The sequence below is a fragment of the Morone saxatilis genome, unplaced genomic scaffold, assembly GCF_004916995.1.
Source record: "Morone saxatilis isolate NCDOM2014 unplaced genomic scaffold, NCSU_SB_2.0 Contig8, whole genome shotgun sequence".
NCBI lineage: Eukaryota > Metazoa > Chordata > Actinopteri > Moronidae > Morone > Morone saxatilis.
The window spans coordinates 10673332-10694894 of NW_023340257.1; the positions used below are offsets into that span (position 1 = coordinate 10673332).

Below are 21563 nucleotides of genomic sequence, written 5' to 3' on the forward strand. Positions count from 1 at the left end.
CAGGGGGAGTAATGGGATGTCACAAGATTGAGAATTAATCTGACTAGTACATTGAAAAACATCAAATTGTATATTTCACTACACAAGTTTGACACTTTGAGTTCCCTAATGAGGAAATAAAAATACCATAATATAACAAATACAGTAAGCAGTATAGTTGCTTAATATTGCAATAAAAAATTCCTTAAAACAGCCTAAATTTTTCTCGACACATCCCTGGTTAACCTGCTCACTATTACTTGTTTTTGGGTCACGATCTTACACAACAAATACTGCAACCGTACACACTTCTAGACCAACACAATGTACCAAGCAATTGTTCACATAGAGAAGAGCAGCGAGAGCCGTTCCAACCAAACTACATCAATTTGTCAATATTTTATGGATAAATATATCCCCATGTTTAATGTTTTCTTCAACAGCATATTGGTATTCACATGATAATATATTGTTAGTTGGCTGCTCTAAAATCAAATGCACATCAGAGTAGCTAAATTGAAAGGATGCCAACAATAGAATCTTAATTATGATGTTTTTAACTGTGAGTGGTTGTTTTGTATAAGTTCTAGAGCAAAAAAATAAGACCACCAGCGAAATAGACCTTCCGGCCATCATAGATCTTTGCATTGGAACCTACAAAACTTACATAAGAGTCCTAGACAACTATTCACAAACTATCAGTTTCTGTAATAGATGTAGATACCATTCGAGTCCTAAACATCAGAACCTGGTACATCCATTTTTTTTATTTACATTGTCAGAAACCCAGGATGCCAGGCCTACCTACATTTGATATGGCAACGACCAATCTATCCCAATAAAACTATTTAACACAGCTAAGCAGCTTGAGACACATTTACACGCATATTCAGAGACACCACTAAACTATGTAAACACTTTCTAATCACCCTGTATATGCATACAGTATAAACTATCATCCAGAGACACACCAGAGATTAATAAATCCACCATGCCTGTACACATGACCATTGACATTTATACAAGTGAAGTCAGGATCACTATTAATAAAAAAAGGATATAAAATTGTTTTAACATTATAGAGGTGCAAAACCAAAATAAGTTTCAAATATCCAAAGTCACTACACAAATAACAATATTACCCTTTAACCATAGCAATCACCATGCCATTGGCCAAAAACACACATGCCAATACTACCAATACTACATTATTAATTGAGACATTATAATCTGTATTTGTCATGATTATCCCACATCTTCCACTAAGAATTAGGGTATATCAGAATTGGATAAATGTGTTTAATGGCAAACAGATATCACTGTCGACCAAGGATACAGTATTTTAAAACACCATGATTGAGGTAAGAGGCATTACTTAGGAACAGATGTGAATGGTGTACGTTTTCAAATTTCCAAACTTTTCTATTATTACATACATGGTACAATACAACCAGCGAAAAAAGTGTTGTAGCGAAGTTAGCTGAGATGCTCAAGGATTTATTATTGGTTTAAACATCCGATACCCCCAATCAGTAGAGAAGGGCCACCCAGTTGAACTACCAGTTGAGATTGGAATAAAAAGCAACAGACCAGGAAAAAACAAACCAGGGCAATGGAAGATGCGAATGAAAGTAGTTCCCATATGAAAATATTTGTGTAAACTTAATATTTGCGTCGTATAGTTTTGAAGAGGAGCACACTGACTGCCAACCCACCATAGCGCAACCCAATATAGACTAAGACCTCCTGACAGCTATACACCTCGTTGTGCAGCATAGCAAAAGCAAATTATATATCTGAATGGCCTGTATGCAAAGAGAGGAGGAGGAAAACGAAAAAATGCCCAGGGAGTTTATTAATTTAAGATCATGATTATTAATAAATGGCGCCACCTGCATATACATAAGAGAATGTGAGAATTAAACATGCTTTGAACCCGGACTCTGGGAACGATAAGAACAAACTAACATTCTTACCCTATCAATAATTTTCTATTTTGATATGCATGTTGACAATGCATGCGATCAGGTGTATATGAAGTACACTGTACATGCCTTCAGGCTGCCAATAAACATAAATATCCTATCCATGTTTACGGTGATAACACCAATTATCATATGGACCACTAACCAAAACCAAAAGTTTGCATCAAGCTCTTCCCCTGTGAGTCATGAAAATATAAGCATGCTATAATTTGACTATGAGTTTGCCCTGAATAGTTGCTCTTGTATCACTTTAAATGTTAGTGAACACCAAACTAATGCTTGCACTGTGCTGCCTCTGAACAAGCAGCTGTCATTACATTATGTATTTTAAATAAAGATGATTTAGGAAAATGTCACAGTTTTGTGTACTTTCTTTTTTATCCATCCATCCATTCATCCATCCACTATCTATCTGCTTATCCTGTTCAAGGTTGCCTGTGACTGGTGCTTATCCTAGCTCACACTGGTCAAGACACAGGGAACACCACCTAACTAGCATGTCTGAAATCGAAAAACCCTGAGGAAAATGACAAAGACATTGGAAGACATGCAAACACAGAAAGGCCCCAGCAAGAGCCCAGCAGAGGCCCAGCAGACCAGTGAATTCAAGCCCTCTTGCAAAGGTTTAGAGTCACATGACTTAGACATGAATCAGCCTTGAGTCACAAATTTGATGACTTTAGATTTGACTTGACAAAATCAAAAAGACTTGCAACTTGACTCTCACATTAACACCAAGGACTCGTGACTTCACTTGGACTTGAGCCCTTTGACTTGAAAATATTTGATACCAAGCTCAAAGATTCAAAAGTATGTTACATAATGTACCTCAAATCAAATTATTTCCTAAAACAACTAAAGTTAACATCATTCCTTCTCAGCAAGTCGATATCCCCTACATCCACTTTGTTTGAACCAGTCTGACAGCATAGAACCATGGAAAACTCATGTTACGTTACTGAGTGCCAGTTGGAAAAAATTATAAAATAATTGATTTTTGTTTGTCCTGTTGTTAAAAGGGAATTACATTCAGCAATGACTTGAGACATGTTTTTGACTTGCAAAACAGTGATTTGTTCCTGTCTCTGCTAGTTTCATCATGTCTTTCACCTTCCGTAGACTTTAATTTCATTAAACAAAATGTCCTCTGATGCATCAGCCCAGACCGTTTAGTTTTTTGACCATGACAATATCTGCAACAGAGCACCATATCACTTACACAGTGTATTGGAGTTTTGAATGCGCCACAGTATGAAAATGTGCTTTTCTCTGACACTATGACAGCTCTGGTTTTGTATGTATGTGAGCTTTAATTAGTCTCAAACCCAGAAAGCCAAGCTGTACTGTGATCTCACCAGAGAGGACAACTTGGAGCAGTTCCACTGACAATCAACCAGAGGTGACTTTGTGAATGTAGAGTATTTTCAGCTTTTGCAGACAAACAGGATTCATTTTGAATCTGAACTGTAACCCAAAATTATCCTTAACCGAACCTTAGTCAGAAAAAGATTAGAGGACGTTTATTATACACCAAATGTTACGGGGCAGTTTGTATCACTATGTGCAGTAACCATAGATTGATGTGTCAATCATTTTATCTTTTATTGCGACAATCCTGAGGTAAGGTACTGCAGAAAAATGGTATTCATGTTACAAAGCAATCTACCAGCTGCACGCTTGCACATATTTGACTGGCTCATGCAGCACCATGACAATGCATTGCAGTTACAGTTGAGTCTGGTTCAACTTTTTTTTAGATGACCCTGCCAATTTTTGTTTACAGAGCTCTCTGCATCAGCCCAGTGGTATCATTCAAAGAAGGGGTCTGCATTTTTTCATGTAGAGCTGTTGTTTGAACACAGCCTAAGAAAGGTTTCACTGATAAACATCCTAGTTTACAGACAATGTGTGTAACATAGTTGCTATAGGTCATTATGCAGACAGTAAATTTGAGGCACAGAATTAGAAAATAAATGCTGCTCGTCTATTTTTCAGCATATTATTTGTATTGATGAGTAGTTTGAATCATGTACTTTTAAAATACAATACACTATCTAAGCAATACACCTTCCCTATAGATTGCATTGTCTATATCGTATTTAAACTCATATTCTACAATTATTATTATATAGTCTTGAAATTAATGACTATAAACGATTTAACGACTTAAAAAACGCAAAAAAGGTCAAGAATTCAATAATGGCCGCAATGGGAGTTATATCCGATTAAAAGATTATACAAAACTTTGTTGTGGGTGTATGAAGCCGGCGAAACAGAGGAGAGAACCAAACGTAATAGGCATATTTAAATGTTCTAGTTTCAGTTACACTGCGCACACAGCCCACAGTACGCAATCTTTTTAAACATTTTTTTTCACACCAAGCCAACATCAAGCAAATCGTTGTTTCAAACTACCCTCCTAACGTCCAGTTCCAAACCTTGAGACTACATCTTATAGCTACACAACAACACCAAATCTACACCAAGAGGCCGGCTGCACGTTCTGCACAGGTTTGATTACATATCAGCACTGAAGTCTGATACATACAACTTAAACTTCCAAAGCAGATATATGTGAGGCTGTGTGTGTGTGTGTGTGTGTGTGAATCGGAATGTACTGCAGACCAGCTCTTAACTTTAGACGGGGCAGGACTCACCTTTTTGATGGTCCCTGTTCCCCACCGACGGACAGGATGGACGGACAGACAACAGGATCACAAACCGCGGGGACAAAACAAACAGAAAAAAGAGAGAACATGGACGCAAAGAGAAGAACAGAGGAAAGAACAGAGTTAGAACCATGCAACAACATGTAAAAAGCAACAAAAAAAGGTAAAAATAGAAGTAGGGTATTGGAGAAGATGGATTGACCCGCTCAGATGAAGAGGAAGAGGAAGGACAGATGAAGACAAGAGAAAAGAGAGAGGCCCACCCCACTTGTCCTCCTCCACTCAGGATGCTTTCTGAAATCTGCTCACTCACCGGCTGGTGCAAAGAGAGAGAGAGAGGGCGGGAGGGAGGGAGGGAGGGATGGAGTGATGGAGGGAGGTAGAGGAAGGGGGAGGGAGGATAGAGCAGGTCGGAGTGTGGGGTGAGAGGAAGGTTGGTCAGAGTAGGCGATGAAAGTGGTGGGTGGGAGAGGATGGAGGTATGAAGAGAGAATGAAGGGAGTGAAGGAAGAGGCTGAGAGCTCAGTGTCCCCTCAGTAGCTGTGCTTGGACCGGCTCAGCTGTGTGGCTTCACTGCAGCATTTCACTGCCTTGGCCGTCCCAGAAACAGATCCTCCACTCCCTCCCTCTCTCATCTCACCTCCCTCCTTTTGCCTCCTGTCATCTCTCCTCCGCTCGCTCCTGTCGTACCCCCCACCTTCTCTCTTCCTCCCCCGGTCCACTCTCGCCTCCTTTCCTCCTGTACCCATCCCGTCTTTTTTCTCTCCTTGAACCTCTCTTTCCTCTCACCACTCCTAAACCCTAACGCCCTCCTCTCCTCTCATCAGTGTAATGTCCTCTTCTGCTCCGCCTTCTTTCTATACACAGCATCCAAGGTCACCCTGTCCAGAGGCAGGTGTGTGCGTGTGCTCACATGTGACTATGTAACGGTGTGAATATGCAAAGAGGCACGTGTGCATCTGTCACTGCATATCAGTCTCCCTGTCTTCATATACATGAGTTTATTTATGTATTTACCTCCAGTCAAAGTATTTATAGATTGCTCTATTAAACCCCCCCCCCCCCACTTGAACCTGGAAATGCCAAGCGTGTGTGTATGTGCGAGAGTTGCAGAGGTCAAGCATCCATCATGTCAGTATGGATAGTTAAGGAGAAACCTTCACTATATGTAATCTTTTTCCCTATGTATGTATTTTGAAATACAGTATGTCATACAACAAATGTATTTGTACTTTCTATTAAAACTGAGATGCACAATAAAACACAAATTAACATTATGTTTGCTCATTGAAAAAGCAGTTTAATAACTGTCAGACTATGAGATAATCACAGAATACGCTACAACCCACAATGTGCCAAAACCCGAGGGAGCAGAAAGTGATGCCAAAACATCTCACATATCTGTGGTGCCAAGTCATCACAGAAATCACAAAAATGTGTTGTGTGATGCCAAGCCATCACAGAAATGTGCAGTCCTGATTTCAAAAGGTAATTAGGTGTTGCCGTAAAAAGAAACATTGTTGAAGCTCCGTATCAATGGCATTTATACATTTCTTTCTTACATAACATATACAATGGATTTCTATTGCTCTCGACGAAGTAATATCACAGGCTCATATAAACCTGAAGCAACCACAGCCACACAAGAGAAACAACCAAAGAAACAGCATAAAAACTCTATACCACAAAGGTATGCACATAAATATGTTTAGTGGCTAGCAAGGAGAGGATTCAAGCATCTGTGCTTGCAGCCAGACAGGCAGGTCAAAGTGACGATGTAGTGGGTGTACTGAGTCTGAAGTGACTGTGGGGACTTTGTGTATGATGCATGAATCATTTTCTGTGAAATGTGGATGGACCAAGGATTGGGTTCAATTATGTTCCACAGTACAGTAGGTGCTGGTGGGGTTATACATGGAGTGCTAGCAGATGATAAACAGTCCCCTCCGGCATGCCTGTGCACTACAGTGTGCTGATCAAAAGTCAGTTCATCCACAAATGTCCAACAAGGTATTTGAACTCTAACAGATGCTAAAACCCTTTGCTTGCTCGTGTTAAGTTTTACTTGCACTTGTGTTGAGTATAGAGACATTTGCTATAGGTGTGGGCCTGTGTGGCTCTGATGCTGGTGATGACACAGTTGATGTGTGTTGATGCTCGATGGGTGAGGAAGTCATGAATCCTGTGAAGGTCAGCCTGCACATTAGAGTTGTGGGCTTTGGTGATCCTTCACTGCCACTGTGCTGTGTTGAAGGATGAGCTGAGATTTATGAAAGGTGTGGTATGATAGTGTAATGTCCTGGTGGCTCCATGTTTTGTAACACGGTGTGAATGATACATTACTGCCCCTATGTGCCTTTCAGGCAAATTGTAAGGCATGTAAACTAAAACCAGTTTCTTAAGGTGGTTTGTGACAATCTGAATCAAACCACAGAACGCAGATCAAGGTCACTGGTCTTGCAAACTGAGCTGTGGTGCACAGTTTGGTGTACATCTACTGAGCTTCAGACAAAATTTTGTGTTCTAAAAAACAACAGGTAAAAAACTACAGGAGGTGGACGCTTTCTTTGCATTAAGAGAGCTGTAACGTGTTACATGTGGGGGGGAAAATGGAAGCAGTGTGAGGAACTAGTAACAGCTGGGTGCTAGCAAATTTAGCTACAGACAGAGTTGTTGATTTGTAGTCCAAGGAAATCATCATCATAACATTAAAAAATCATCTACCAAAAGTCTTGTGCAATGTCAAAATGCATTGAAATTCTATATGTGGTCTCCTGTACAGATTTTGATGTAGGAGAATGTAAAAAAAAAACAGGCCTGTGCTTGTATGTGTATTATTTACTAAATAAAACTAATGGAAATGAAATAAATCTGGTGCAACGATACTCAAACATTATGTTCTTTAACAAACTCAACACCTTCATAAAGCTGCTACGCTTTTACTCAAAGAGGGGGGAAAGAGGGAGATAAAAACGTGACTCATTTCATACGAAAACTTGTCGGTGCACAAGATCACATCTCACTAAAGCATCACCCTGCCAAATGAGAGGTACGGCCGCAGCATGAAATGGGAGACACGTGAAAATGGAGACAAGAGTAGATGATGCAGTTAAGTCAGGGGCATGTGGTATGCGTGAAGCACCCAGCCCCGTATCCGACTCTCCGAGACCCTCTTGAGTAAGGCTGACTCAGCTTTTACTATGCTGGGAGCATATGTGTATGTGCGTGCATGTGGCAGCAGTTATCACCCCCCCCCCTTCTCTCTCTCTCTCTCTCTCTCTCTCTCTCTCTCTTCACCTCTACCTCTGCAGTACCTCTCTTGCTCATTCCTCCCTGTGCCGGCTGGGGAGACGCGCGCTCTGCTTTAATGCCCCCGCTGCTGGCTCTCCTCCAGCATCCCTCCGTGCCTCTCGAGTGCTCTCCTACCCACCCACCCAGTGCAGCCCATGTCTCCCCCTCTGGGCTTCTGCTGGCCAGCCTGATTCCCCCAGCTGCTGCTGCTGCTGCTGCTGGAGCTGGAGCAGTGGAGCTGTCTGACGCTACGCCGCTGTACGCCGCCGGCTGCTCTTCTCTGCTCTGCCTCGCTTCTCCTCTTCTCCGCCTTTCGCCTCACGCTCTCCTTGTGCCGGATAATCACCACCCGAGTCCGCAAGAGACAGCGACAAGGGGACAGGAAGGGAGGGGAGAGAAAAGAGAGAGCTAGAGAGAGAGGGAGAGAGAGAGAGGGAGAGAGACGGGGGAGCCTGCGCTGTTTTCTTTCAACTGCTGCATTCTTCTAGTTTGTGCCTCCCTGGGCTTTGCTGGAGTGCAGCGCAAGAGGGGACAACTGGTCGGGAGAAAAGCTCCCTGAAGGAATTTATCCTCCTCTCTTTGCGCTCCCCTCTGTTCATTTCTGGGACAGAGGGAAGAGGAGGAGAGAAGAGGGAGGGACTGAGAGCGGGACTTCAGAATCAGCTGCACAGCTCAGTGTCTCACCTTGCTCCAGAGAGCCATATCACAAACAAGCACACACACACACACACACGCATATATTTTCATAGATTGGAGTCACAGTTCAGGCTGACCAGACTGGCAGACGGGGAGAGAGGACACATAGGCAGACAACACAACACAGACAGACAGACTTGGTGTCATGGCGTCAGTGGACAGCACCGGTTCGGGTGTCTCTGGTCGGCTGAGATCAGGGGATCTACTTCATCCCGGTTTGGTAGTTGCACTGCTGCTCGGTGAGTTATACTTCTCTCTATACCTTCAGCTGCCCTGTCATTCCTCACTCTTCCACTAAAGCTCTGCATTACACCAGAACATTGTACTTCTGTCCTCTTCAAGACACTTTCATGCCAGCTTACTGTTGGGTAAATCCCCTCTTACTTTCCATACATATGAACTTGTTTATATGCCCTCTACACCTTCCTCTTGCTGGCTTTGTTTCAGTGTTTTCTGTGCGGGCCTCGGTTGGTGGTTTACGGCTGTCACAGAAAATCCATAAATATATTTTTTATTACTCCATACCAACATCTGCTGTTCCGTCTCCTACGCTTTGGCTCTCCTGTCTTATCATCTACTTTCCACACCTGCAGGCTAAAATGTACAGTGATGTCACAGGTGATGTTTACTTGTTGCCCTACTGAGGGCATCAAGGTCAGTAACATCCAACCCTTTGGCTGATCTGAACTTGGACATATTAAATATCTGGCTGCTGAGCTGGATGAGTGACGGGCTAAATGTCTCTTCATGCAGGGTTAGGGTTAGGTATGGTGCAATTTTCCAGGGAAAAAAGAATGAAAGGTAAAGAAAGAAAAAACATCTCAGAGTATAGAAAAACATTAGAGCTACAGCTCACATCCGTGTGTGTGTGTGGTTGTAGTATTACTGGCAGTGACGTAGTGATGCAGTGGTGATCTGTGCTTTTGCTCAAACATTGCCTGGTTTTGTTGTAGCACCCAATAGTGCCCCACCATCCCAGCATTCCCTCCTAGATCTCAGTCTTGAAACTCGGCACAGTTCAGTACAGTTCAGTTACAAAACCAGGACCAAGGGTTAAAACTTCATATCAGTGTAATCCTTAAGTGAACAAGGTAATCAGTTAGGACATTTCATATTATGCTGATGTTTAGGTCCATTCTACAAGATAATGCCAACAATTACAACGAAATGTTAATTGAAGAAATAGGTTAAAAGAACAGTTATAGGCCTGTATGTGGCATTTTACTTTTTAAAAGACAAATGAAAATAAGCCCCAAGTTGTGTTCTTGGAACTGCATTACTCATCCTCAAAGTATTGCTCATGATTCACATAGAGATGCCACATTATGCAAGTCCTCATTATAACAGGACCACCAACAAGACTCAGAAGACAGACTAGTCCACACACCAAATATACTAAAACTGTAAAAATCTGTAATCCAAAAAGTTCCTGGATATGCAAACACAAAGTCACTGTCACTTCAGTCCTAGCATTAAACTACTTTTATGAGCAACAGTCTATGGTGCCATATGTGCATGTGTATATATATATATATATATATATATATATGGGATTATGCAATACCTTTTTGTAGAGAATAAACAACAGAAAATGTAAAGCGCTGTGGTGCAACAAGGCAAACAAACACAGAGCATTCGAAGTGCAGCATTGTAATGTGTCCAATCTGCCGAGCTCATGTTTTAGTTGCTCTGGCGGGATCTGGTCAGGTTAAACCCAAAAGTTTATTTAATATCAGGGGTGTTTATATGATAATTGATGGAGGAGCGTCACTAGTCCAGATTTGAAAAGTTACACAAGTGTAAATCTAGTCTGCAGCGCTCACGAAACTCAAACTCCAATCATCAAACCAGGCAGGGCTGATCAAATATGAATCAAGATTCTGTTGCTTTGCCCATTTCTCGCCTCAAATGTATTCAGACGTTCAAACGTTCCAGTGTAGTGTTTAGCTGCAATTTAAGAAGGTTTGTGAATAAGTTGACATTTTTTTACTGCTTGAAAACAGACCAAGCACTGCCTCAACTTGCATGTGTCGTTTAGTGCTACCTCACATGTTTCGTTGCTCTTCTTGGTTGAAGGTCTATACAGTTTTGCCAGATTGGTCTGCACCAGTTGATTACGCCTCTTGGTAATCAAAAATTAATTGAGAGGAATGCCAGGTTAATAAAGTGGGTATTAAACTAATAATACCACTGTAACTAACAACAAGGGCAAATTTCATGAAGCAGGTTATCTGTATTACTTTGCTGAGTACATTACATATTAGTCCATACTCCAGATTTTAGGACTTTCTGGGTTTTCAACAAAGTTATCCTAAAGTAACTTGTACTACTAATCTACCAATCCTGCTTCATCAAATAGGCCACAAATTGTACCACACAGGGGTTAGTATAGTGTGGAGTTGGATGACAGTTGTGTTGCTTCACCCTTGGGGTTAGTTGCTGTTGTAATGAGAAGGTCACCTCCTTTTATTTTGTTTGTAAATGCTACAAGGTCTGGTCAATTCTGATGCAGTTGAGGAAAGATAAGATAGATAAGATTTAATTTCAAAGATAAAATGACTGAATAAAATCAGTAGAATTGCCACCATAAAGTTAAATGTCCTAGCCCTGTGTTGTAACATGGTATTTTACATGTCGCAGGCCAAACGAGGGCTTAAAAGTAACAAAAACAATCATCATTTGGTTGTGCATGTGGAAGTTAACGATCCCTGGTGTGCCGACAGGGTTTTAAAAGGACACACTCCTTTGTAGAGTTCTAGAGTTCTAGTTCTTGTTCTAAACAACAAGTCCCTTATTGTCACCCAATTATCACCATTCGCTCACTGTCATCATCTCATTTGTCGCAGTATTGTCCATATACATTCTTCCATATTACAGTAATATATTTTTGTCTATTTTTCATTCATAAATGTTCTGTTTTTGACAGTATGTGTTTATTTATTAACATGCACATTAAATAAATGTTGAAATTATAGGCCTCCATAGAAAACCACAGCCTTAATTCTATTCCTAGATTCCAATAATCTTTTTCAAAACATTGCAGCAATCTCTCCCAACAGACCCTTTCTCAATGGTAAATGAAGCCAGGGAAAACACAAATGAAACAAAGCCCCAGCCAAAGCCAGACGTGGGGGAAATAAGCATGAAATTTGGAAGATATTTAATCTTTTGCAGGTCCATTAAAGGTCCTGCTTTTCTGATTAACAATAAACTCCTTATATGTAATCATTTATATTTTTGATACAATAGTCAGAGATATAATATGTGAAACATAACTTACTGTTAGGTCTGTTCTTGGAATTGTATTATTCATCCTCAAAGTATCGCTCATTATTCACATACAGATTCCACATTATACAAGTCCTCATTATAACAGGACCACCAACCAGACTAGTTCAGCCCCAAATAAACTTGAATAATTTCCTGGATATGCAAACACGCAATCACTGTCACTTCAATCCTAGCATTAAACTATTTTCATGAGCAACAGTCTATGGTGCCATATGTGCATGTATATATATATATATATATATATATATGTGATTATGCAATACCTTTTTGTAGAGAATAAACAACAGAAAATGTAAAGAGCCGTGGTCCAACAAGGCAAACAAACGCAAAGAAGCCCAGGTTACAACACAGCAATTACCAGTAACATTTCATCAATAGTTAGCATGTAATTGTGACAATTACACCGCATGATATTACATGTTTGCTCGGCTATCATATTACATAAGTGTGTATCTGTATGTGTATGTGCAGTGTAAAGATGACCCCACCCTGGCCACTGTTGATTGAGTTACTTAACTGCTGTTGTAATTCTCCATCCTGCTGTCACTCCTTCACCTTGGAAAAGACATCTCACTCCCCTCACCTCTCCCTATCCTTCCCCTCGTGACCCCTTCCATCACTTCCTCCACACTGTACCACCTTTATTGCTCCTGCTCCCCCATCCATCTCTCTCCTCTATTCTCCTCCTCCCTGTCTATTCCCTCCCCTCTCCCTTACCCTTTCTATCACTTCTCTCTCTCCCCCTCTCTCTCTTTCTCAGAGAGGTAATAGTGTCCTCGGTCAGTTCTCTATGGGTTCACTCGGAAATACATTAACCCTTCAATCTTTGGCCTACTTAAAAAAAAGTCACCTTGACAGTCAGCCAAGGACACACACACACTCAGACACACACACTTAGTTGCATTTCCTCCCATCAGTGATTCAGATATTGACGTTTCCCTACTGGGACAAAGAGATATTTGATAGTAGAGCTAAAAATATCATACATTCCAGCCTCATGTACGCACACACACACACACACAAAATGGACAACTAACATTGAACGTTACTATAGTATTTGAACCTGTGGGTGTGGAGAGAAAAAAGGATAGTAGAGAGCAGAGGTGTAACACGAGGGAGGTGTAAAATCTATTTCAAGGCCTAGGGGGGTGGGGGGGAACACTCCTCTCAGATATGTAAAACATCATTCCAGTGTGGATAGACACACTGCGTATGCCATTTAGAGGGGAATTTTATTCTCACTTGTTTCGCTTTGCATCATTATTCCCTTTGCAGCACTTAGTTACAAACCTAGCTCAATGGCATTGTGCCAGTAAATGTTGATAGAGGATAACATTGTATTATTATTATTAATTAATCTACTTACCAGTTTAAAAGGCACTCAGAGGAGTAAGCCAGCTACAGAAAACATTTAACACCTTAAAGATGTCATTGGCCCTGTTTACTCCTGGCATTAACATGACATGATGGCATTGAGGACGCATTTTGATCTGATCGTTCAGACCTCATTCGGAGGAGGTCTTGGCTGCATATGGCCACATTCTTTTAGCAGTGTGTAGATGGACGTGTCCTGGGCCACTGTGAAAGACGCCTATTTAACTGACAATCTCTGCATAAGCGGAAGTACATACTCATTCATGCGCCAACGGCATTATATTGTGCAAAACAACAAGAAGGAAAATGGATCCTACCGGATGTTGTACACACCAAACACACTGTCTGCTTTCAGTTTGGGCCAAAGAGTCAGTACAAAAGAACAAAGAAACAGTTTTTGCACATTTCCAGCAAACTGGACAATTGCTGTCTTTATTAGCATATATTGCGGGGGAATGAGATCTGATCACAAGTGAGACACGTGTGGTGACGCATTCTAATTCCAGGTGTGAAGTGGCGTACTTAGAGCGGTCACCCAAGACACATGTTAATACCAGGTGAAGACATGGCTATTGATTCCACCGCTGTTCCACACCAAAACAGACACAAACATACACAGACCAGCTCCCCACATCTCTCCTTTTCTTATTTAGTTATAGCGTCCCTGAGGAGCAAGTTCAGAGAGCGAGCGAGACAGAAAGATTGAGGGGGAAAAAATTGTGAGAGAGAAAGTGCCCAGCACTGCAAAAAAGAAAAAAGAGTAGTAAGAGTCCATTAAAAGAGAGCAGAAGCATAAACAGAAAAAGAACAAGGAGAACCAGAATGGCCCGAGTTGCTACTGAAAGTAGAAGAGACGAGTCAAGATGACAACAGAGGAGGGATAAAAATATATTGGTTGTTAGAAGAGAAGAGGAAAGGGCTGAGACTGAGAAGACAAAAGAGCAAATTTAGAAAAAGAAAAAGTACAACCAAAGCATACACGCTGATATAATCATGTACTTTTATTGCAACATTCAGAGATTTAACACTTCTCTGTCATATCAACTTGACAGCTACTAGAAAATTGTTTCTATACATTTATTATTTAGGCTGTGTGCGCAATCTTATCCAGTTTGTTTTTCACTTGATACTTGACTGACCAGATCTGTTCACCACTTTCTGATCATTTCCCTCATTTCTCAAGTACTGAATTGGCAATAGGGATGGCTGCATTCACATACTTGCATTTACAGTTTTCTGCGTGTGTGTGTGTGTGTGTTTTTTAAACACCCCTGTTATTGTCATAATCTGAGAGAATACTGAAAAAGCACAACAGGGTCTGAAAGCTATCAAAACAGGAAAAACAAAGGAAATGAAAGAGGGGAAAAATAATCTACTCTATGCGGACCTACCATATTTATCATATTTATCATTCTCACCCATTAACTGATCATGACGATGTTGATTGCACACTAAGCCTTCCACACACTGCAGTAAATTACTAATAACTAATGACTGGGTCATTTTTGTTCTCACACTCTGGTTGACACTGTATATTAGACAGAGAAAATCTTAGGTTGAAAAGTGTTTTAAGGGCAATGTGATTCTAGTACCTCTAACATAATATTGATTTTTAGAAATGTTCTTTGGTTAATTCATTGTAGATATTGTCTTTTTATCCCACACTGCCTTGTTATGCCATGACACTGAAAAATATTTTTTTCATTATTCTATATATTTTTAACAGTTGCACTTGGTGCTTCAGTGCTTTGTTAAATACTGATGTCTCACAGAGCTGCAAAGCAGGTGGTGTCAAATTCTTATATTGATGTAAGTCCTTCACAAACATATAGGCATACATGTACTAGGACACTGTTTGCACCATGTCCAAGTGCAATGTGATCCTGAACAGGTCAGTGTAGAGAAGAGTGTTTATAAATAGTCCCCAAGTGTGTGAGAGACACCAGAGCAACAATCTGAGAATTATACCAGCTGTCCAACATAACCCGCCTGGCAAAAACCAAATACCATTAAGAGATAAACTGTCTCTTTTCAAACTGTTACCGTGTGTTTTCTGCTTTGCACAACGTCACAGGACACCGATAATAGTCTATTAAACTGGGTTGATGTTTTTGTTTTGATTTGGGAGCATTTCTGTCTCGCTGTTCATGTTGGTTTGTTCATATGTCAATCACTCGTAGACAGTCAGTCAGTTCCCCACCGTGAGGGCAGCGGTGGCTCAGGAGGTAGAGCGGGTCGTCCACTAATCAGAAGGTTTCAATCCCAGGCTCCTCCTGCTGCATGTCAGAGCATTCCTTGAGCAAGATACTGAACCCCCAAATTGCTCCTAATGCTGTGCATGGGTGGATGTATGCGTATGAATAAGTATTATTATTATTATTATTATTATAATTATTATAATTATAAACAATTACTATTTCTGTTTGTGTTTCTCACTGTATGAATGTGTGTAAAATGGGTGGTGAATGCGGAATGTAGTGTAAAGAGAGTGGTCGGAAGACTAGACAGGCACTATGCAGTACATTTACCATTTAGGTCTGGTCACCTTGTTTGGTGTGCATACAGTAAATGCACTGATAGAAATGAATAAAGAGCAGATATAAATAGAGAGGGTTTTACAGAGGTGTGAACTGAAGTCACATGACTTGTGACTATCTCACTCTTAGTCATAACTTAGAAGATGACTTCAGACTTCACAATCAAAAAGGCCTTGCCAGTGACTGGTCTTTACTTTGAGCCATGTGTCTTTAAACAGTATGTCTGTTCAGGTTTTTTACTGTACAGTTCTCAAGTCAAGACCAGCACTAGTGTGTGTAAATGATGACTTATGATCTAAGGAATATTAACAAAATTTATAAGAGTATTGTATCATATTATCATAGGTTATATAATATGTAGCAAATAGCACAGCAGTATACATTAAAAAGATTATCTATGAATGAAAAAGAATGTATGACTGTGCAAGAATGGGCACATTTTAAACTATGAATACATTAACCATTAGAGGACAATTACCCATTCAGTTTTCACTTCTTATTTTTTTTTATCAAGTGCTGTGACAGGCATTCATGGTTCAGGTAAAAGTGTATGTACATTGTTCTATGACTGTGTTGGTGTTTATATATTTTGAAAATTGAATGAAATTTTAGATTCCATGTCCATTTTGCTTTGTTTTGGCTTTCAAAAGGCTGCGGCATTGATTATGGCCACATCATCAGCCATAATAATGTCTGTTTGGTTTTCATCACTATAAAAAATAAAAGTGGAGTAGTGGAGAAGAAAGCTGTCATTTCATGTGCAGTACTTACAGTAAGTAAGCTACTTAACTTGGTAATGCCATTACTTATCAGCCTAGCCTAGCCCAGCAAGCCAGTAATATGTGTATACCCATTACTTTATCCCTTGTCATTTTTGCCCTAAAAATGGATTTGAGACTGATGTTAAATTTACCCACTGACTGTACTGTATATGTGCTGTACTATGCATTTACTCTCCTTTTCTGTTTTATGTCTGTGTTTTTATGTTTATCAAAACCACCGTTTTCTGTGCTTTTTTTCCCCTTAACCCTTTCCTTTCTCCCTTGGTCCAGGCGTATGGAGTGTTGGTGGACTGGAGGTCTCAACAGGTAAAGTGTCTTCAATTGAAGCAATGAATGGCTCCACAGTCCTGCTGCCCTGCACCTACTCCTCCTGTATTGGCATCAAAAACCTCTTCTTCAGCTGGCGCTATAATGACAATGGAACCATGCAACCGGTACAGCACACATACATACACACACACAGGAATAAGCAACATGGACATACTGCACCGTACAAACACAAAAATGGCCTTTATTGGCCATATCCGAGTTGCATGCCTCAGATACATTTTACACATGCTGAAGTAGATCTGCCTGCATATGGAATTACATCTGACTACCTATCTCTGTGTATCTAAAGTACATACGTGTGTGTGCGTAGTTATGTCAAGCAGTGATTCCCATTGAGGGCGTGGAGCCCAGGGTCGCTGTGTACCACGAGCGTGTGGAGTTTGTCGGCTCCTCGAAAAGCAACAACATCTCCATCCTGCTGTGGAACATCACCTTTGAAGATGAGGGAGACTACATCTGTTTCGCCAGGAACCCAAAAGAAAAGAACCGCAACCACAGTGCTGTCTTCACTCTTATAGTCGTGGACCAAAGTATGTGACACACACACACACACTTGACCTGGCACACCTTCAGACAGATTAAAAAAAATGGTGGAAGAATGATTAAGTTTCCCGTTGCTAGTGAATCTCACTCTTTCCTTTCTCTGCTTTGCTTACGTCATTTCTCATAATGTCTTCCCCTCTCTCCCTCTTTTCAGTGAAGGAGGTTGACAACACTTTGACAACCATCATTGTCTCAGTGCTGGGTGGAGTCATTGGCTTAGTTATAATTGTCATGGTGATAAAGGCCTTGGTTGTTCACTTCCTGCTGAAGGATGATGAGAAGAAGTGAGTAGATCATTGACTGTGTTAACTGACATTGAGGACAATTTAAGAAGAGTATATCAATATACTTGATTATGGACAGTAGTAGATACAAGTAAACTCAGACATGCATTGTCTGATGCGTCTTAACTGGGTTACTATGACCCTGGACTATTGCTGCCCATGTTAAACCTTCAGTGTGGAACTTTTGTCTCCCCCTTCTGGCAGTTAGAATAACTACACAAACACTGTCAACGCATGCTTATGACGTATGACTACTTGTGAGTTTGCCCCCATGTCCAGGGCTCTCTTCAAAATTTCCTTTGCAAAAAAGGGCGGAGGGGAAAAAACATCAACTTATGGAGTTGTCAGATGGGGTATATATGCCAGAAACGTAGCCAAATTGCTGAGACAGGAAAGTCCAAGGCATGTTTAGAAATAGTTACAAAAATCCAGAGAAATGACCACAGTTCCAAGATAATAATGCATTATTTAGGCATTTAGAGTAAATGTAATACCTACATACATTAAATATTTTACCATCTTACCAACCTGTCCATGTGCAGTAATGCAACATCACATGTAACAGACGTCCATTTACATGTAAAAGTCCTGCCGTCTAGCTTTAACAGTACATTTCATAAAACTTATCCATAAACATGATTTGTGGTGCAGAACCAGTTGCAAAAATAACAACTGCCTATCTGACAGAAAAAGAAAGACAAATGGCATCTCTGCTTTGTCTTTTCACATCTATCCCAACTGTTGTGTCAGCAGCGAGTTGCAAACCACATATCTATTTATGAAATATAATACTACGTACAAAGAGTGGCTAGACGCATTAAGTTGTCAGGTTTTAAATGAGTTCTTCTGAGCTTTCAATTAACTTATTTGATATAGGTTTCAACAAAATCTTGTGTCCCCTCCCATGTGCCTCTCTTTACGGGTGTACATCTTAACCTCTGGCTTCTCTATCCCCTGCAGTAAAGAGTGCCTGGTGAGCTCCTCAGGGAATGACAACACAGAAAATGGACTTTCAGGAGCCAAAGCTGACAACAAAGGGACACCAAAGGCATGAGCGAAATGCAAAGTACGTCTGTATGTTTGTATATATGTTAGACAAATGTACACGCTGAGAGGAAATGCTGTTATCAGTGGACTGTTTTATCTTACTAGTGGCTAACTAATACAACATGTAAATGCCTATTTTAAATCATGCTTGAGATTTTGAAGTGTGGGATGTGCACAGGCCTGGATCACTCTCTCACCTATGGTAGCCCATTTGTTACGCAGTGTAAAGCCTCTGATCTACATCCTACTGGGACCTAAGACTTTGTCTCCAGTAGAGCTTCAAGTAAACCACTTACAGTATTGTAGTTTGTCAAAAACCCTTGTTGACATTTTCTCATTCAGGTTACACCTTTGAAGAAATTACACTTCTTGCTTAACTTTGAACTTTCTATAACTACAACTAGTAACTATTACATCACTTTAGAGGAAGAACCATGTAAAGAAGATCCTCACTTGTTTTAAATTCTTTATTTATAGACTTCATTTCAATATTCAACTGCCAAAATACAGTCTCAGTCTACAGTTTGAGTTGACAAGCTACAATCTGTTTGATTCTTGGGGCTCTCGCGTGTAATCCACAACTCTGAGTCAAACTTGGACCCAAACCTGAGGACAAACCACTTTGATCCCATGATGCATTGCCACAATATATGAACTGCCATAAGAACTGATGAACGGCACATAACTGCTGAAATGCTACTCTCTAAAGCCCTCACCTGGCACGGACGCAGATCCACCTGTAAACCCAAACCAGAGGACCATTCTACAAGACTTTTGTTTGCAAGTGTAAGTCAACATTTTTCAGTCATAATTGAATACAAAAGTACTTAATATTCTAAGTTATTAAATCTGGAAAAGATGCATTTTTTGACACTGCCTGTAAAATTGCATTTTAACATTTAAGAATTAGGTATTAATACTGTAGCACTGATGGGACAGTTTAAATACAGCTTACTCTTTTTGTGAGTAGCTAGCAAACTATTTCTTGGTTTGCTAGAGGTATTTATTTATTTATTGGTCCAAATATAACCACCAACCTTAACTACTGCCACGGTAGTCTGAAGTTCAGCTTCCATGTTTACTGCTGGGTCCAGGTTTGACGCGCTGCTGTGGTGCTTCGGTTCACTCATTCTGTCGGAAGATTCTGATCAACAACGGTCTAGCTAAGGCTGACAACTGGGCTTATTTCTTAGGAGACTGAAGGATCCAGTTCTGCACAGGTTTTTATTGTTTTGCTTTAGATGAAACACAGGTGCCTGTTCTGCTTCTGCTCCCCCTGCTGGTGGGAAGATAAAAACACAGAAAATATATTAAAAAAAAAAAAACAACCAACCCTAACCCTCATCAAAGACAATCCCCAGACTACCCAGCTCCCTATAGAAAGGAATGAACTTAATCATGCTGCTTCTGACAAATAACCAATGCATTTTTAGCATGTGCGCATTTTATATAACTTCATATAAGTATACGTTGTCTAGCACTGCAGTGCAGGAACATTTCTGTGTGTCTCTGTATGGTCCCATTTAACCCTTCACATCAACCTCAACTGACCGACTGGAGCTCTGTCGATGCTCAATAAGCACCTCCCAACACTTCTAAAACTTTTTTTAACCCCTTTAACCAGGTCAGGGTGATTGCAAGGTGACTTGTTTTCGAGTAAGGGCCTGCAGGTATTTGTGGGAAAGAAAGGGTGGATGACATTTTATCTCTAAATTCAAATCATACAGTTGAACAACTCTGCTGGAGAAGTTTAAAAAAGTTGGCACTCTGCTCAGTGGCACATCAGCAGGATATACTGTAAGTGAGGAGAGCAACATAGTGTATGCAATCCTCTGGATACCAATTCACTTCCACATTTTCACATTTGTATGCAGACCCCAACCCAATATAAACTTACCGCAAGAAAATACTTTTACACGCACGTATTTAAAATTGTGCTGAAATAGTGCAAACACGTCCATTGACACTGGCTCAGTAATACAGGGAGCACAGCATGGGGACTGATCACTTCAAAAGAATGTAAAGACTCTGTCAGGGAATAGATGTTAAATATAAATATAGTCCAAAAAGTATGTTGATGTTATTATCAAATGAATGTGTTAATATTCCAATAGGAAAGTGGTTCATTTTTCTTTGTCAACTCTTATTTGGTGTGACTCTACAACAAGCCAATAAGTTCAGTGTTTTGCTCAGTTCAAAGTTCAGATTAGCCAACAACTACTTTCTGTGACTGTATCTAAATATTTTGAGCATTTAATATTATATGAAGTTTGTGTTGGGTTTCTAAATAGTACTGCTGTCTTGGCACTAAAAAATATATAGTTTTTATTAAAAGTACAGAAAAATATGTGTGTGAAGGTTTGGAGGGAGTCGGGAGTTGTTGAGAGTAAATCAGAAAAGGAAAAAATATAATATAAAATACAAGTTTAAATTGCAGAACATGTTGAATCTAAACATCTTGTAACATTTTAGGAGTAATCACGTTTTGTTGAAGGAAAAGAAAAAGAGAGGAACAGTCAACAAAGTCTTTAAAATGTCACTTCTACTTCATCTTGTGATAAGTCAGTGTGAGTGAACTTGTGCTAAGATGTCCACTGGAAACTAAAACCCGCTCTCTGTGTGACTCTCAGTACAAGAGGTCACTTCTGGGACGCTGGAAGACATGACCTGCCACACCCTCATACATAGCTTGGATAGCTATTGACAGCTGAAAGCTACACACAAACACACACACACACACACACAAAGAGCCACT

At 40.3% G+C, this 21563-nt stretch overlaps 1 protein-coding gene and 1 long non-coding RNA gene across 2 annotated transcripts in view; one reads left to right on the forward strand and one right to left on the reverse strand.

Moving 5' to 3' along the window:
- The window catches only part of LOC118341717, a 15536-nt gene extending 7462 nt beyond the window's left edge, over positions 1-8074 (reverse strand). The window contains exons 1-2 of the long non-coding RNA XR_004797451.1: positions 7948-8074; positions 4622-4635 (exon numbers count right to left, since the gene is read on the reverse strand). This is a non-coding gene — a long non-coding RNA (uncharacterized LOC118341717). The remainder of the gene's footprint in view (positions 1-4621; positions 4636-7947) is intronic.
- Positions 8075-8302: 228 nt separating this feature from the next.
- scn4ba (sodium channel, voltage-gated, type IV, beta a) lies at positions 8303-20149 on the forward strand. Its single transcript, XM_035680046.1, has 5 exons — positions 8303-8859; positions 16875-17038; positions 17245-17464; positions 17632-17761; positions 18722-20149. Exons 1-5 carry the CDS (start codon positions 8766-8768, stop codon positions 18813-18815), a joined length of 702 nt encoding a protein of 233 aa, XP_035535939.1. The 5' UTR covers positions 8303-8765; the 3' UTR covers positions 18816-20149.
- The last annotated feature ends 1414 nt before the right edge of the window (positions 20150-21563 follow it).

Bases quoted from the DNA above. Each gene is read 5' to 3' on its own strand.
- scn4ba (XM_035680046.1), top strand. From the start codon at position 8,766: ATGGCGTCAGTGGACAGCACCGGTTCGGGTGTCTCTGGTCGGCTGAGA. The intron at 17,039-17,244 runs GTACAGCACACA...GTGTGTGCGTAG, and splicing joins ACAATGGAACCATGCAACCG to TTATGTCAAGCAGTGATTCC. The intron at 17,762-18,721 runs GTGAGTAGATCA...TATCCCCTGCAG, and splicing joins CTGAAGGATGATGAGAAGAA to TAAAGAGTGCCTGGTGAGCT.